Genomic DNA, 14,970 nt, shown 5'->3' with positions numbered 1-14,970 from the left:
GTGTCATTTTTACATGCTCCCATTATTCTTTGAGCATAACTTACTTTTAGAATAACAAACTATACTAGCTCTATTTTGTTAAAAGATTTTAAAAGGATTCTAAATAATTGGTAAGCTGTAGCCTCTCAATTTAAAATAAACTGATGATTCTTTAGTAAAAAAAAATAAATACTCAGGGCTGGAGAGATGACTCAGAGGTTAAGAGCACTGACTGCTCTTGCAGAAGACTTGGGTTTGATTCCAGCACCCACAGGACAGCTAACAACCATCTGTAACTTTGGTTCCAGGGGATCTGATACTCCCCCTGCGGTGCACTTACATACATTCAAGCCAAAAATTCAAACACATGAAATGAAACCAAATAAATCAGGGCTAGAGAGATGGCTCAGCAGTTAAGAACACTGGTTGTTCTTGCAGAAGACCTGGGTTCGAATCCCAGCACCCACATGGCAACTAACAACTGTCCGTAACTCCAGTTCCAGGGGATCCAACGACCTCTTTCATCCTCCATGGGCATTGCATGACACGGGTGCACTTACCTACATGTAGGCAATACACTCATAAACATAAAATAAAAATAAAAATCAATCAATCAATACTCAAGTGTGTAGAAACAGGAATATGATAGGAAATGATTTCCTTAGGAATAATGGATTGCTGTGTACTGTGAGGGACCCATCCGTGGGAGGGTCTGAAAGTGCTATCCAATCCAGTTGCCCACATTAGCTTTTGCCAGAAGTCCTTAGGAAATGAGGATCAATATCAAGGTGGAGCTGGATCCTGAAATACCACAAAGGGAAAAAAATCCAAAATAGAATTCTTTGTCCAGGTAAGGGGAGGCTAAGAAATGGTTTTCATAGCTTCCAGTAATTCTTTTCAGAGGCTGACATAATCTAAGAGCCTTATTTGGCTCAGATAAGGGGGGAAATGCCAATATTTTTGTGTCTATATGGTAGTATATAAAGCAGAACCAATAAGAGTTTTAATTACTCGGTGCATCGTGCTAGAATGTCTTCTTCATCATTTGAGGCTTACCACAGTATGATCACACAAGTTCAACATTTACATTTTTACATAAATTGGGAACATTTATTTTTTTTTTACTTTGAAAGATTGTAGGCCTACATCTGTTTTTCTAACTTCATGTTACAAAGTTCACTAAAAACTGTAAGCTCTTCAAAGGAAAGCACCAATGTAGGGAAAAATGCCCTGTCAGACAAGCTAGGATCACGGTACACAGAACAAAAATAGATGGAGGCATTCAGAGACCCTCCTTGAATTGTGGCAGTATCAGCCATCCTATCAGGCCCAGAGTGTTTCCTGCTGTGTCTAGACATGTTGGCACAGATCTACTGTGGGTGTCTGCCTGGCAGTGACCCACAGCAGCCTTCCCTGGGGCCTCTTTTTAAAAAGCACAAGGGCTTCCAACCCTTCCTCTTCTCCATCATTTAATTGCTCCAGCAGGTGTGTGAAAACTGGGATTGTTGTCACTTCTGAGTTAATCAGATTTGTGGTTTGTTCCCCATTTGTTCACTCTTGAGTTACATATTTGAAATGAATAATAATTGCCTTACAGATACTGGATGTCTTTAATGGGAGGGATTTTAATGAAACCAGGAAGGAAGAGGTCTAAATACAGAGCAAGCAAAGAAATGCTTTATTCATATCTAGACCCTCAGGGTAGAACTGAGCCACCCTTCTTCTCTTTTGTGGTATAAATAATGCCAATTATTTTTCTAAATTGATAATTACATTAACTATAATAAATGACTAGAAAATCAGAATTGCAGAAAACCAAAAGTTTACTTAGACCATTTGCTTCTTTTTACTTAAATACGAGAGTATGTTATGAGGTAACCAGAAAGCCCTCTTTTCCCCTACTTATGTATTTTAAATGAGGACCAGGTTAGTGATTTTACCCCTACTAGGATTCTGGTCATCTCTCTGTTTATCTACCCTATGGCTGCTCCCTGTAAAGAATTCAGAATAATTTAGTTTTCCTAAATTCACTGCAGGATAAACCATCACCACCACGCACAACAACCACTTCACAAGGACTTCTTTGTTACTCCGTACCATTTATGCTGCAACGATTCAACGTTGACAAAGGAATTATTAATGGTGTGGCTCTACCCTCTCATCATCTTTGTGTTCTCAGCACCTTGCAGAGTGCTTGACATAGGCTGGGGGGTGATGCAGTTAAAAGAAGCTTTCAAGTCTTGCCTTGCTATTGAGGCAAAGCACCAAGAGATCATGCCATTAGTACCTTAATCTTTGCTATCATCCTTCCACTCCAAGCCGGGGGGGGGGTGCCTCTTAATAAGAGGGAGCTCAGGATTTTGAGTGCTCAGGAAGAGTTGTTTCATGTTTCACTGTGCTAATCAGAGCTGCGCTTTCAGACTTGTCTCTAGGGAGCCACCATTTGCAAATACTGTCATGCTGAAAAGTACATAAAAATCTAAGATAAATGTATAGCATACCCCTAAGTAGTTCCCCTTGGAGGTTTTGGATTGCAAGTTAAATGGGATGCATCGTGTACTGCACACAATTCTCATGGAATTACTGAGGTTTATTCAGTCACGCATTCATTCAGTGAATAAACAAATGTTGCTCTCCTCCTCAGGGCCATACTCATCTGTGGAGGATATCACTGAATAAAACAGGAAAAAAATCCTGCCTTCTCATATCTTATGTTCTACTTAGGTTCAAATGTTGAGGAAAAACATGTTAAGGACAGAGTTTCTATAACATGCCTTTATATGGTATGGGATATAAAAAATATGGTGATCAAAATCCTTTTACTCTGTTTTTTTTTTTTTTTTTTTTTTTTTTTTTTGAGACATGATCTCACATGTAGCCCTGGCTGACCTGGAACTCACTATGTAGATCAGGCTGGCCTCAACTCATAGAGATCTACCTGCTTCATTGGAATTAAAGGTATGCACCAAACCGCAGGCCACATTTTTAAATTTTTTAAAAGTCTTTCCAGTCTGTGAAATAATGTTTTCTATTTGCCTTTATTAAGTTCCATGTAAGTTTTCAAAATTTGTAGTGAATATAAAGAATGTACCAGTAAGTTCTTCTGTCCCTTTTTATCTGTTGAAAGGGAACTGATTTGAGTGGGGTTTGTTTGTTTGTTTGTTTTGGAGATTAGCATTTGTAGCCCTGGCTGATCTAGAACTTGTTAGGTAGACCAGAACTTGTAAAATAGACTGGCCTTGCACTTGTAGTCATGCTCCTGCTTCTGCCTCTAGAGTGCTGGGATTATAGCCATGTGCCACCACACCTTGAACTTATTTTCATTAAAAAAAATCATTTTGGGGGGCTGGAGAGGTGGCTCAGTGGTTAAGAGCACTGACTGCTCTTGCAGAAGACCCAGGTTCGATTCCCAGCACCCGTATGGCGGCTACGAACTGTCCTTAACTCCAGTTCCAGGGAAATCTGAAGCCCCCTTCTGACCTCCTCGGCATTGCACGGCACGGGGTGCCCTCACATACATGCAGGCAATATACTCATACACATAAAATAAAAATAATAAAATTTTAAAAAATCATTTTGGGATAATAAGTGTGTGATTGATTTGTTTTAAGGGCTTGATTTACATGGATTTTTGTTATTCTGTTTTCATTTAAGGTTTTTTAGCCTTTTCAAAAAATTCCCTACTTCACCGCAAAGTACTTATGAAAAAATTCGGTTCACTTTACTTTTAACATTCCTTATTAAACAGTCTCCTAACAAAGAGATGTTCTTCACAAAGTCAGAATAATTACCGTATATAGATCAGACTGATTTTTCCCTCACAGAATGTCAAAGATACAGTGTTTACAATGATCAAATTATGTAAATTCTGAGAGGAATAAGCCAACTAAGACACTGTCTTCAGACAGACCTGTTTCATGTCCCATTTCCTTGTTGACCCAGATCTTATCAGCATACTTAGGGACCCATTACAGACCTGAGGTTTCTGTAAGTCTTGCTCGATTTTCTGAATTCTTCAGTAAAGGGTAACCTCTCCTTTTCTTCGTATCTCTTTTCCAACCATGCTTTCTCTAACACTTTGGGCTACCCCAATGTCTTGTTTTTTTTTTTTTTTTTTTCAATTAATTTTCTAAGTTAGCATAGAAAATAATAGATTTTGTTATGGGATTTTTCAAAACATGTGTCATTATACTTTGTTCTAATTCATCTACCTGCCCCCTTTACCTCCTCTCTCCACCTCCTGTTGACCTCTTGCTGACCCCTTCTTCCTCGTTAAGTAGCCTTTTTCCATGTACATTTCTCATGGATCACTTTACTCCCCACCCCTGTAGTTCACTTTATAGTTTCATCTCCAACACACACACAGGCATACAGATAGAAACATATACACATACTCACATGCCTACATCCACACTTAAATCTCAGCTCTGCATACCAGACAGGATGTGGTGCTTGTCTTTCCGAGTTTGCGCTCTTTTGCTAAGCGAAATGATTCACCAGTTCTATTTTCCTACAAAAGTCATGATTTCATTTTTCTTTTCAAGAGAAGAAAGTCTGTTTTGTATATACAGTACATTTTCTTTATCTATTTATTTGTTGATGGACATATAGGCTAATTCTGGTTTTTTGTTTTTTGTTATTTTAGCTATTGTGAATAGTGCAGAAATAAACATGGATATGCAAGAATCTCTGACTTAGAATCTTTGGGTTACAGACCCAAAAATCATGTAGCTAGATCATGGTAGTTCTATTTTTAATTTTTTGAGAAACTTTCATACTGATTTCCATATTCCTACACCATGTATCAGAGCTCCTCTTTCTCTGCAAACTTGCTAGCATTTGTTATTTGTTTTCTTCATGATAGCTCCTGAGATAGCTAAAGGTGTTGAGCAATTTTTCAAATATTTATTAGCCATTCAAGGAGCAGTCTATTCATTAGACTGCATTTCATTAATTCATTAATTTGAGGGGATTTGAGGGGATACAAATTTTAATTTGTGTAGTTCTTTATGCACTCTAGATATTGGTCTCTGTCTGATGTGTATTTGACAAAGACTTTTTTCCTTTTCTGTAGGCTGTCTCTTCTCTCTGGTGGTTGTTTCTTTGCTCTGTAGAAGCTTTTTTACTTTCCTGTAACCTCTCTTGACAGTTTTTGGGATTATTTGCTGCTACTGGAATCCTGAAGAACAGCCTTAAAGCAAATTTTTGGGTTTTTTTTTTCCCCCTAAACCATTTAGTTATATAGTATTCCCCTTTCTAAGAATGGTACTAGAGAAACATTTTGGGATTTCTGTCTTTCTGAATGTCTGTCTTAAATTAACAGGCAGCCAGAATCATTTCCTTAATTCACCAACTTTTTAGTCTGGTAATTGCTCAGGCAAAATGAAACAGTAGATGATGGAATCGTTTATTTATAATTTTGAGAAAATTGCATTCCTTTTGTCATTGAAATCTGTCTCCCTATAGAGAGTTTCATTTCATATGTTTTGTTCTCCAAAGAAAAGTCACATGAAGTGGTTTAAGATCATCCTGAAAACTGATTTTGATAGCCAAAATTGGCAGTGAACTTGGCTATAGCTTTAAAATGTGTCCTCTTTTGTAATAGTCTAAAGCTAAATCCTTTACTTCTCTAACAAAGCCATCAGATCATTTGGTTGTTTAGACTGCCATACTCATATTTATAAAGTGAATCTAGGCTTAGATATTAAAAAGCACAGTCTGTTTCCTTCTTAGGTAAATGACTGTGGGCTGTCTGGTTGCCAGGGTCTTCCTCTTTCCATTTCCCTTTAGTCACACAGGCTCATGACCGTAATGTTAGTTTGGTTTTAAAATTATAAAACACACCAATGGCCTAGGAGACTTGCTTGAGGACTTGCTTTCATTTATTACCAAAGAAAAGCTCTGTCATTGGTATTGGCCATGTGGTTGAGAGAAGAAAGGGGGAAAGTAAAGTCTTTGTCCCTGGGGTGTGAGGAGTTTGTTGCCTGTTTCAGGGTATTCAAGACTGTCATAAAAGACAGCAATACTGACTTGGGGTCTAAAATGGAGCTTTAATGGAACCAGTCCTTTCAGCATAGAGAAATTTTTTTAGCTGTCCTGCTTTATTAAATAAGGACTTCCTGATTGGAACTGGGGGTTTCAGAAGAAAGTTGCAATCATTGGGGTCAAGGGCCCCTAGGCAAGAAGGGCAGTGGGTCTCTTGTTTCCACTGTTCAGTCATTCTCCTGGAATCCTTCATCCTCCAGCCATCATGAACACCAAATCCCGAGGTCCCGCAGCTACCCCAGAGCAGACAGATCTCTGTGAGTTCAAGACCTGCCAGGGATACATAGTGAGACCTTGTCTTAAAAAGGTAGACAGATCTCCCAGCCTGGTCTACATATGCATAGTGAGTAAGACCTGCCAGGGATACATAGTGAGACCTTGTCTTAAAAAAAAAAAAAAATTCATAGAAATACAAATTAAAACAACTTTGAGGTACCACCTTACCCCAATCAGAATGGTTATTATCAAGAAATCCAACAACAAATGTTGGAAAGGATGTGGAGAAAGAGGAACACCTATTCTCTGCTAGTGGGAATGCAAAATAGTACTGTCATAGAAATCAGTTTGGAGGTTCCTCAAAAAGTTAAAAGTAGAGCTACTGTGTGACCCAACTCTCTCGCTCTTGGGCATATACCCAGAGAACTCCATACCTTACTGTAGGGCTATTTGTACCCCCATGAATATTATTTAGCTCCAAAGAAAAATAAATTGAATAATTCACAGCCAAATGGATGGACCTAGAATATATAATATTATGTGAAGTCACCCAATCTCAGAAAGCAAAAAACTGCATGTTTTCCCTCATATATGGATCCTAGCCTGTATATACACACATGTACATATATAAGCAAATACATGTTTGAGTATATTATAATATTTAGAATTGAGAATAAGAAACAGTAATTTAAAAAGAAAAGAACGAGAGTATAGTTTTTATCTTTTTTTTCCATGATGGATGTGTGAATTCAGCTTTCTGCATATTGAAGTAGCAGGAATCATTTCTATATTCCATAGGAATCCAGTAAATGTTGACCTTTTCAGGCAGTCATTTGAGAGTTGGGCTTCTCTTTTGATTCTATAAGCCAGCAGTGAAGTAGAAATTGGACATGACTGGACACTGATTTGTGCTGGATGTGCTGAATGAGAGAATACCATTTTTGTTCCTTCTATTTTGCTACAAATTTTCTAATTAAACTTTTTAAAAAAGATGATGATGGTGGTGTTGATGATGAATATTTTATCTATTTATAGGAGATAGCCATGGAATGAGAAAATCTCAGAGATGACTTTGAATTCCAGCTTACATTGCATCTTCAAAAAAGAACAGTACATTTTTAGGGAAGTGATTAGACAAGAGAAGGCATTGAGTTTCTAAGGGGCAGCAATTTGTGGAAGGCAAATAAATGGCAACGGGTGGTTAGTAAAGATGGTTAATGTGGCACCTCCAGGTCCAAAAGGCCTAATGTAGTCTTCACTGGTGAACACTGTTCTCCCAGGTGTCGGGGGCTGGGGCCTTTTTTCTCTGTTATCAGTGTCCTGCTTCTAGGCAGACTGAAGACAGAGAGGCTTTCTGCAGCTGCTGTTTCTTAGTTGCCTTTGGCCCAGCAAACCTTGTGCCAGGTTGGTATGTTGTGGTGTGGCATGTTCCATTCTCTCATAAAACATTGTTGGCAACATCTTGCACTGTTAATAAAAAAGCATTTGAGAAAGAGCAGGCACAGTGCCAGAGAAGCCACTGAGGCTAGCTTCCAGTTGCATTCCATTGCCTTCTAGAGGGAGGCTCCTTGGTCCACAGCATTGAGCCACCTCGGTGCTTCCACTGCTTCTTCCTCCACTTCCGGTGTGTCTCCCTCCTCACCTCCTCCCTGTAGAAGAGGCATCAATCGCTACCTTCTCATGCAGCATTAATTTAAGACAGATGGCTTTGCTGTTCAAAGACACTACCTGGAGGTTTGACTTGGTTTTACGGTGATTGGTTTGTGTGAGTATAAAAGATCGGGACACTTCCCTTGTTTTTCCAGTTACTTTATAAAAACATGACCTCTCTTGTTATTGCTAACTTGGTGACTGTAAATCAGTTTTAAGTGGTTTAATTGTCCAAAACTATTTTAAAACATTCTTTATATGTATTTTTTATGGATTAGTTAATACATGAATATTTTTCACCACCTGGTTCAAGCCAAGATAGCAACTAGTTCATGTATTTGGATAATGTTCATGTTGTGTAATTTTCATATGCATTAAATCCTTAGTTAATTTTTAAGTGAAATGACTTAGTGGTAAAATGAATCCAATATGAAAATATAAAATCTCTCAAAGAGTATAAATCCTTTGAAATATAAAATAAATGTCATATAAATATCAAAATGTCTGGCAGTGGTCATTAGTATCTTTAATTGTATTGCTTTTGAATGGAGCAGACCGTATAGATACATCCTGTTGGAGGGCCACTTAATAGTATTACTCCAAAGGCTGCAAAGAACCAGATCTGGCCTGGCATTCTCTCAGACCTTAGGTATGGCCTTTGTAACCAAAAGATGCCTGATGCAGAGTGGTGAGGAAGAAAGTGGAGAACTGGGACACCCTGGTAAGGAAAGGAAGCCAGGCAACAGTCTCTTCAGCTCCTTGCTATGCTTCTCTTGGTATCTGTGTCACCAGTAACGTCTCTGTTGAACTACGCTGTAGAAATGTGGTTTTCAATTTTAGAGGTCTCATTTAGTAAATCAGAATTAAGTAATCTGTCTGAGCAGGCAACCTCAGGAATAGCTTTACTAACATGGATATATTGTAGCTTGAATTTCTCTTTTGGCCTTATACATTTTTTTTATTTTTAAGTTTTATTGAGAGTACTCTTTAAAAACTTTTATTCCTTATAACATAGTCTTTGCTCTTCCTTGTCCATTTCTGAAGTACTTTTTCAAAGACAGGATACTATTTTGGTTATGAGCCAAGACTCTGTAGTCAGATTCTAGATGTTCATCATTTGGCTCCATCCTTGACTATTCATGCACCTTTGGCCAACTTACCCCATAGCTTAAGCCCCAGTTTTCTCATGTGTCATGGCAGTGGTTTGTACCCTATAAGATGAGTGTCAGAATTAAGTGAGATCTTTGTAAAGCCTAAATTGCAGAGTCTGACTCAAAGTGCATAGTTGCCTTCATTATTGTTCCCCGAGGGGCCTGCTAGGGATGTTTATTTATATTCTTATTTCATTGTCTTGGTTTTCTTCTCAAATTCTTGTTGGAAGAAGATATGCTATAAATAATAAATAATTGTGATTTGTTCTTTATTTCTAAAGAAAGCATTAGTCAGTGGGATTTATAGAGTCATAGTTTCTAATGCTCACATAGAGAATTCAGGTGGATGCTAAATTTCTCTTGCAGTGGTATTTGCTCTGGAAGAACATGGTAATAGATGAGGAAGTCAAATCATGACTTTTTTCTCTGCTGGTAATAATATCAACTCTTATTTCTCAGTTTTTCTGGGTATATTCTATTGATTAATCTTGAAGACGAAAGCATTAGAAAGCATTATGTCACTAGATTTATTTTTTTATTTTTTTTTTTATTTTTTTTTTGGTCTTTTTGAGACAGGGTCTCCCTGTAGCTCCAGCTTTCTGGAACTCACTCTGTAGACCAGGCTGGCCTCAAACTCACAGAGGATCCACCTGCCTCTGCCTCCTGCTCCTGAGTGCTGGGATTAAAGGCGTGTGCCGCCACGCCCGGCTATACTTACTTTTTAAATACTATGACATACTGTATTTATTATTCTGTTATGAACATGTAAAATGTCCACAAGGACAGGAGTAAGTAGAATGATCTAGAATCCAGAGCTACCATAAGGTAATTATGTGATTCTCATATCTGATTATGAAGAAGAAAAATTTCTGGAAAATTTTGTATTTTCCTACCATAAATATTATTTTACAGGCATTATGTAGGAGGTAGACAATGTGGAAAGAGAATTAAAGCTTTCTAACAACCTGGATTTTTTCTTTGTTTTGCTATAAAAGACTGTTTAGTCTAATGAAAAAAATGCTAAATCTTTGGTAGAAGCTGAATATGTGCATATTGCTAATTATCAACCTGTATTTGGATTGCTCATAATATAAGAAAGACACACAAAGTTCTTGTGATTAGGAAAGTAGTATAAATTATTTAATGGAGTTATGCACATCATGTAATCAGACACTATATAAGTTTACGAAAACTAATTTATTTCTCTATCAGACTTACTGGAGGATTGCAGTAGAAACAAGCCCAAGACACAGTGTCAGAAATAGTCTTGTATGCAGCCACAAAACATGACATGGAGAGTTCGGAGGCTGTTGGATGCAGTGGAACAAAGCAGCCGTGACTTGCTCGTTTTTCCTCCTGGCTCAAGAGGCATATGTTCTAGTATTCTCTAAATGTGCGAATGAGGAATTACATTCAAAGATTCTGAAATGCATTACTAAAGATCCTCTTTTTATTCTAAAACTATTTGCAGATTGAGTAGTTGCTTATCACTAAAATTGAAAGGAAACTGAGCTTGTATAACAATGTATCATCAAATAAACAAACAATGGTTTAATAGGGCAAGAGTTTTCTGGGGTTTTTTTTTCCCCTTTTAAGACAACTGTGTTTTTTAATAAATTGCAAATGACTTATTTGCACACTCCACAGTACCCATCTTCAGCCTATTTTTATATCCCCCTTCAGGCATGCTTAAACTTGGGGATTTGTCATCGACTTAGTACATATTGATATTCTTTCGGAAATAGGATATGATATAGTATAATATGCACATAATCAGGATTCTGTCTAGACTAGTGAAGTTAAAAGTGACAGAGCACATACACAAAAAAAATCAACAAAATTTTAAAAATGTATTATATTTGAGGAGGAAGCATGGAAATTTACGTCATGCTAATTAGTAGAGGTGATAAACATTACCATTGAAATCTACCCGATGACTTCATAGACATACACAGGCACCAGGGATCCAAGTGCAACCGATTATGACTAGTAATAATCAGATGCATGGGGGCCTAAGGTCAAGCAGCATCATATTAATGAGAATGTGTGACCCATGGTAACCTAGAAACAGAGACATGAAGGAGCCAGAAAAATACATAGTCTTTCAGGATACACTTCCAAAGGCTACTGGCTCTAACCATGTCTTACCACCCACAGCTCCACAACCACCTGATAGTATATATCAGAGACACTGTGATCTTACAGATCCCAGAAACACACTTACTGACATAATCAGAAGTGTGCTTTATTATTCTCCTAGACTCAGCTAAATCTGTAGTGAAATGCTTCTTCTAATCATGTAGTTATTAAAAATTTTTACAAATGATTTTTTAAAAAGTGACAGAGCAAAAAGAATCTCTTTTGAAACAGGATACTTTAGAAACTATTTTACCTAAATATTTGTGAAACTTGCAGGCTTCTGTAGAATAGTAGTATCTTATAACAGTATTAAAATTGAGGTTTTAATATCTAAACTGTCTGATGGATTTTGGCATATTAGTTCAATTGATGTTCATCATTTTTGACTGTCCTGGCAAAAGATAATGTGAAATTTTCTCAAGTGTTTCAGTGAAGATAAAGAAGAGCCTCTTGCAGAAGCACATTTCAAAAATATAAAGTGGCACACCCTGTCCATGATCTGGAAGAGGGGAAAGCACACTGCTTATGTTGAGTGCTAAAATATAATTCAGAATTCCACATCAGTGACTGATGACCAGTCTTAAACCTTAGCAGTTTTGACTAAGTAAGATCGAATTCTTCAATCTTTTTGGAATGCTGCCTTTGTGTAGTAGAATACTTTATTTCCCAAGTCATAGTTTCATTGAACAAAAATTATGCCTGGGAACAAATTGCAACCAAGAACTGCTTTGAAACCTGCCAAATCAAGATTTGTGCTTTCTTCATTCCTGTTACACAGGAAGGATATGGCAAATGTTACCCTGAAATCTTCAGACCGGGTTTAACCATGTATGTGGCTTCTATTGTGTATCTGCTTTCCCAAATACATGAATGACCATGCATTTTTCTTTTTCTTTTTCCCTCTTTGTATTTTTGGTACAGGATCCTGTTATGTAACCCAGGCTGGCCTCAGATTCATAGCAATCTTTGACCTCAGCCTCACAAGTGCTTAAGCTCATAAGTATTCACTACCATACCTATTTTTCTCTACATTAAGGAAATATTTGCACAATGTTTCTATAGAGTAAAGAATAATTTAATTATAGCATCCAAACTAAGTATACCAGTTTTCAATGAACATGTAATATACTGTTCTTACTCCATCACAAATCAGTTCTGTGATCTTGAACAAAACTATTGTCTTAGTTTGCCCATCTATTAAATGGGTAGTGTAATAGTACATACCTCCAGAGGGAATCAAACCATTTGAGGACTTTAGCAGAGTACCTGTTAAATGATGAGTTCTCAAAAGGATTACTTAATGCTATGATAATTTTGAAGTGTAATTCCTTTATCCCAAAATGGATCTTTATGTATTTCCTTTGATCATTTATAAATTTTGAAATAATAGTGAATTTTTTTAACTGTGAAGAGACCGTATGGTCTTTAAAAAATATATAAGTAGAGGATCATTGGTTGATACTAACTTAAGTTTACACCCTCACTTGTTTCTGCCATTCCCAGCCTACATTCCAGACTAATATATGGAGATTTTAGTTTCAATTGAGGAAACTTGGAGCAATTTATCTTTCCATTCATGCCTTATCAGCCACCTGCTCTGTGGGAAAAGCTTGAAAATAGAACTGGAAATGGCCACATAGAAATGTGTATTGGTTGCCCTTTCTCATATGAGAGGTCAAGAGTAGGCGAAATATAAGAAAGAAAGAGATGAGGTTAGGCTCTGTACTCCGTTTCTCTGTCTGTTCCCTAGGCTAAACCTGAACTGGCCAAAGCCACTTCATGTGATAATTTCACATGAGTAAATACTGGTTTTGTGTTTTCTGCCTGAGGCAGCCAGGTATTTGATTTTTCCATCAGCTAGTGAAATTCAGTGAGGGCTTAGAACTCGAGGTAGTGTGTACATTAATATTTCTTGGGTAGAGAATCATTTTAATTGTTTGAATATAAATAAATAATCTTTTGCATTATTATATCTATACAGTATTCACAAACACTTATAGTCTTGAATTACTACTAGCCTATTGACAGAATCATTTGTGTTTGCTTTAAACCTGAATAGAACTGTATTTTTAAATACAGTGAAAAGTTTGAAATCTTCCATTTATTTGTATGCCAAAGAAAATTTAATTTTCATGAATTGGAACTTTTGTTTGTGTTTTGAATTATGAACCTAGAAGACCAAGAACTACAAAGCCATTTTGTCCTTAATTTTAATTACATAGTTTGATATAAATCAATAGAAAAATCTTAGGTGTAAAACCATGAAGGATTACGCTCCATTTTCTCATTTCGTGCATTTGTTTCTGCTGTTTAGAATAGTAATAATGATGTTATTGACAGGGACACTTACCATGTTGATTTAAAAGTTAGTTTTTTGCATATATATTCATGCAGTTACTGCTTTGTCAGTTTTATCAGAAATAAAGTAAATGCTTATTGTCTTCAGTATTCTCTTAATTTATAAGAACAATTTCCGCATCACATTTATCATGGTCTAATAAATGTTGAACTTTACAGATGAAGAACAATTAGAAAATGATAAATATTAATTATCAAAGTATTAAACTATTTTTCTCTTACAGTGAAAGATTTTTCTTGAGACTGAATAGAAATGGGCTTCCCAAAGCCCCGGATAAACCCGAACGACATTGCTCTCTCTTTGTGGTAAGTGTGCCTTGTCTCATCCAGAGGCATGCCCTTCCAATCACATTTGCTGTTGAGGAAAAATAAGCTATTTTAAGAGAACATCATGAATCTACTTACACTTTGTAAATAGCTCACAGATGACATTAGTGGCCAGAATTCTGAATGTCATTAATCACAGTATTTAACACATCTGCTAGAGGACTGTTGATCCTGTTGCACCATTGGTTAGCAAAGCTTAGTGATTGGGCCTGGCATGGTACTAGCTATCTACCACATGCTTCTTAAATATTAAAGAATGGGAGAGTGAGAGACTCAATCAGCAACAGTCTTTGTTCTGAAGTATTTTGACATCAACTAGTCTGCACTTGATTGTGCTGACGTTTATAGAACAGCATTTGAATGATATTCTCCTGCCACAAGCATCCCATTACAAATGTTTTTGAGTGCCCTTGTCTTTATGTGAAAATAATGTGCTGTGCTCTTCAAGGGCTGCTGCACAGACTGTGAGTTCTAAGATAACCAGACTTTTTTTCTTGGTAGGATTTGGGTAGCAGTGAGCTAAGGAAGGACATCTACATCACCGTGCACATTATCCGAATCGGTAAGTTCAGCATTTGTGACTGCGCGAGTGGCAATACCGGAGAGGTCTCTATGTGGCTTATTCTATTTTTCTATCTGGAACCAAATTTGAATCCAAGAAGCTCAGAGGTTGGGAATTATTCTCTGACCTCTTTAAACACACCCCTTCCCTATAAATAGAATTTTTGTCCTCTTTCAATATAAGTTGTTAAATACTTGGCTGTATTTTACTGGACCTCCTGAACATATTTGATTTAAACATTTTGTATTTGTCTTTTACTTGTAAATAAAATCCACCTTTAGGTATTATGCTTCTTCAAACTTTTGAACTCTTTATAGCAACTGGCATTGTCCTGCCTGCAGAATGATACAGACCTCTGTAGTAGAATGTGGTGTGAGAAAAGGCTTTTGAGATTCTCGATACTGTATGGTTTTTAGTTTATGTAGTATCACCAGTTCATTAAAGTATCTGAAGGGCAAAATAAATATTCCTCTAACTTTGTCGACCCTCACATTCCTCGAGTTTGACCTGATCATGAGAACATATAATGCAGCACTCCCTCAG

General features: G+C 37.0%; 1 protein-coding gene across 4 annotated transcripts in view; it reads left to right on the top strand.

Moving 5' to 3' along the window:
- Dock4 (dedicator of cytokinesis 4) overlaps window positions 1-14,970 on the top strand; it is a 492,219-nt gene that overhangs the window by 253,534 nt on the left and 223,715 nt on the right. For all 4 annotated transcript variants that reach the window (XM_029561952.1, XM_017797318.2, XM_008829790.3 and 1 more), the window contains exons 9-10: window positions 13,763-13,844; window positions 14,367-14,427. In XM_029561952.1, the coding sequence (XP_029417812.1) occupies window positions 13,763-13,844; window positions 14,367-14,427 (143 nt within the window). The remainder of the gene's footprint in view (window positions 1-13,762; window positions 13,845-14,366; window positions 14,428-14,970) is intronic.

This window comes from Nannospalax galili, unplaced genomic scaffold (genome assembly GCF_000622305.1).
Source record: "Nannospalax galili isolate Female #2095 unplaced genomic scaffold, S.galili_v1.0 scaffold674, whole genome shotgun sequence".
NCBI classification, from domain to species: domain Eukaryota; kingdom Metazoa; phylum Chordata; class Mammalia; order Rodentia; family Spalacidae; genus Nannospalax; species Nannospalax galili.
Note: the sequence above shows the minus strand (reverse complement) of the source record. Positions and strands in the feature narration are given on the sequence as shown.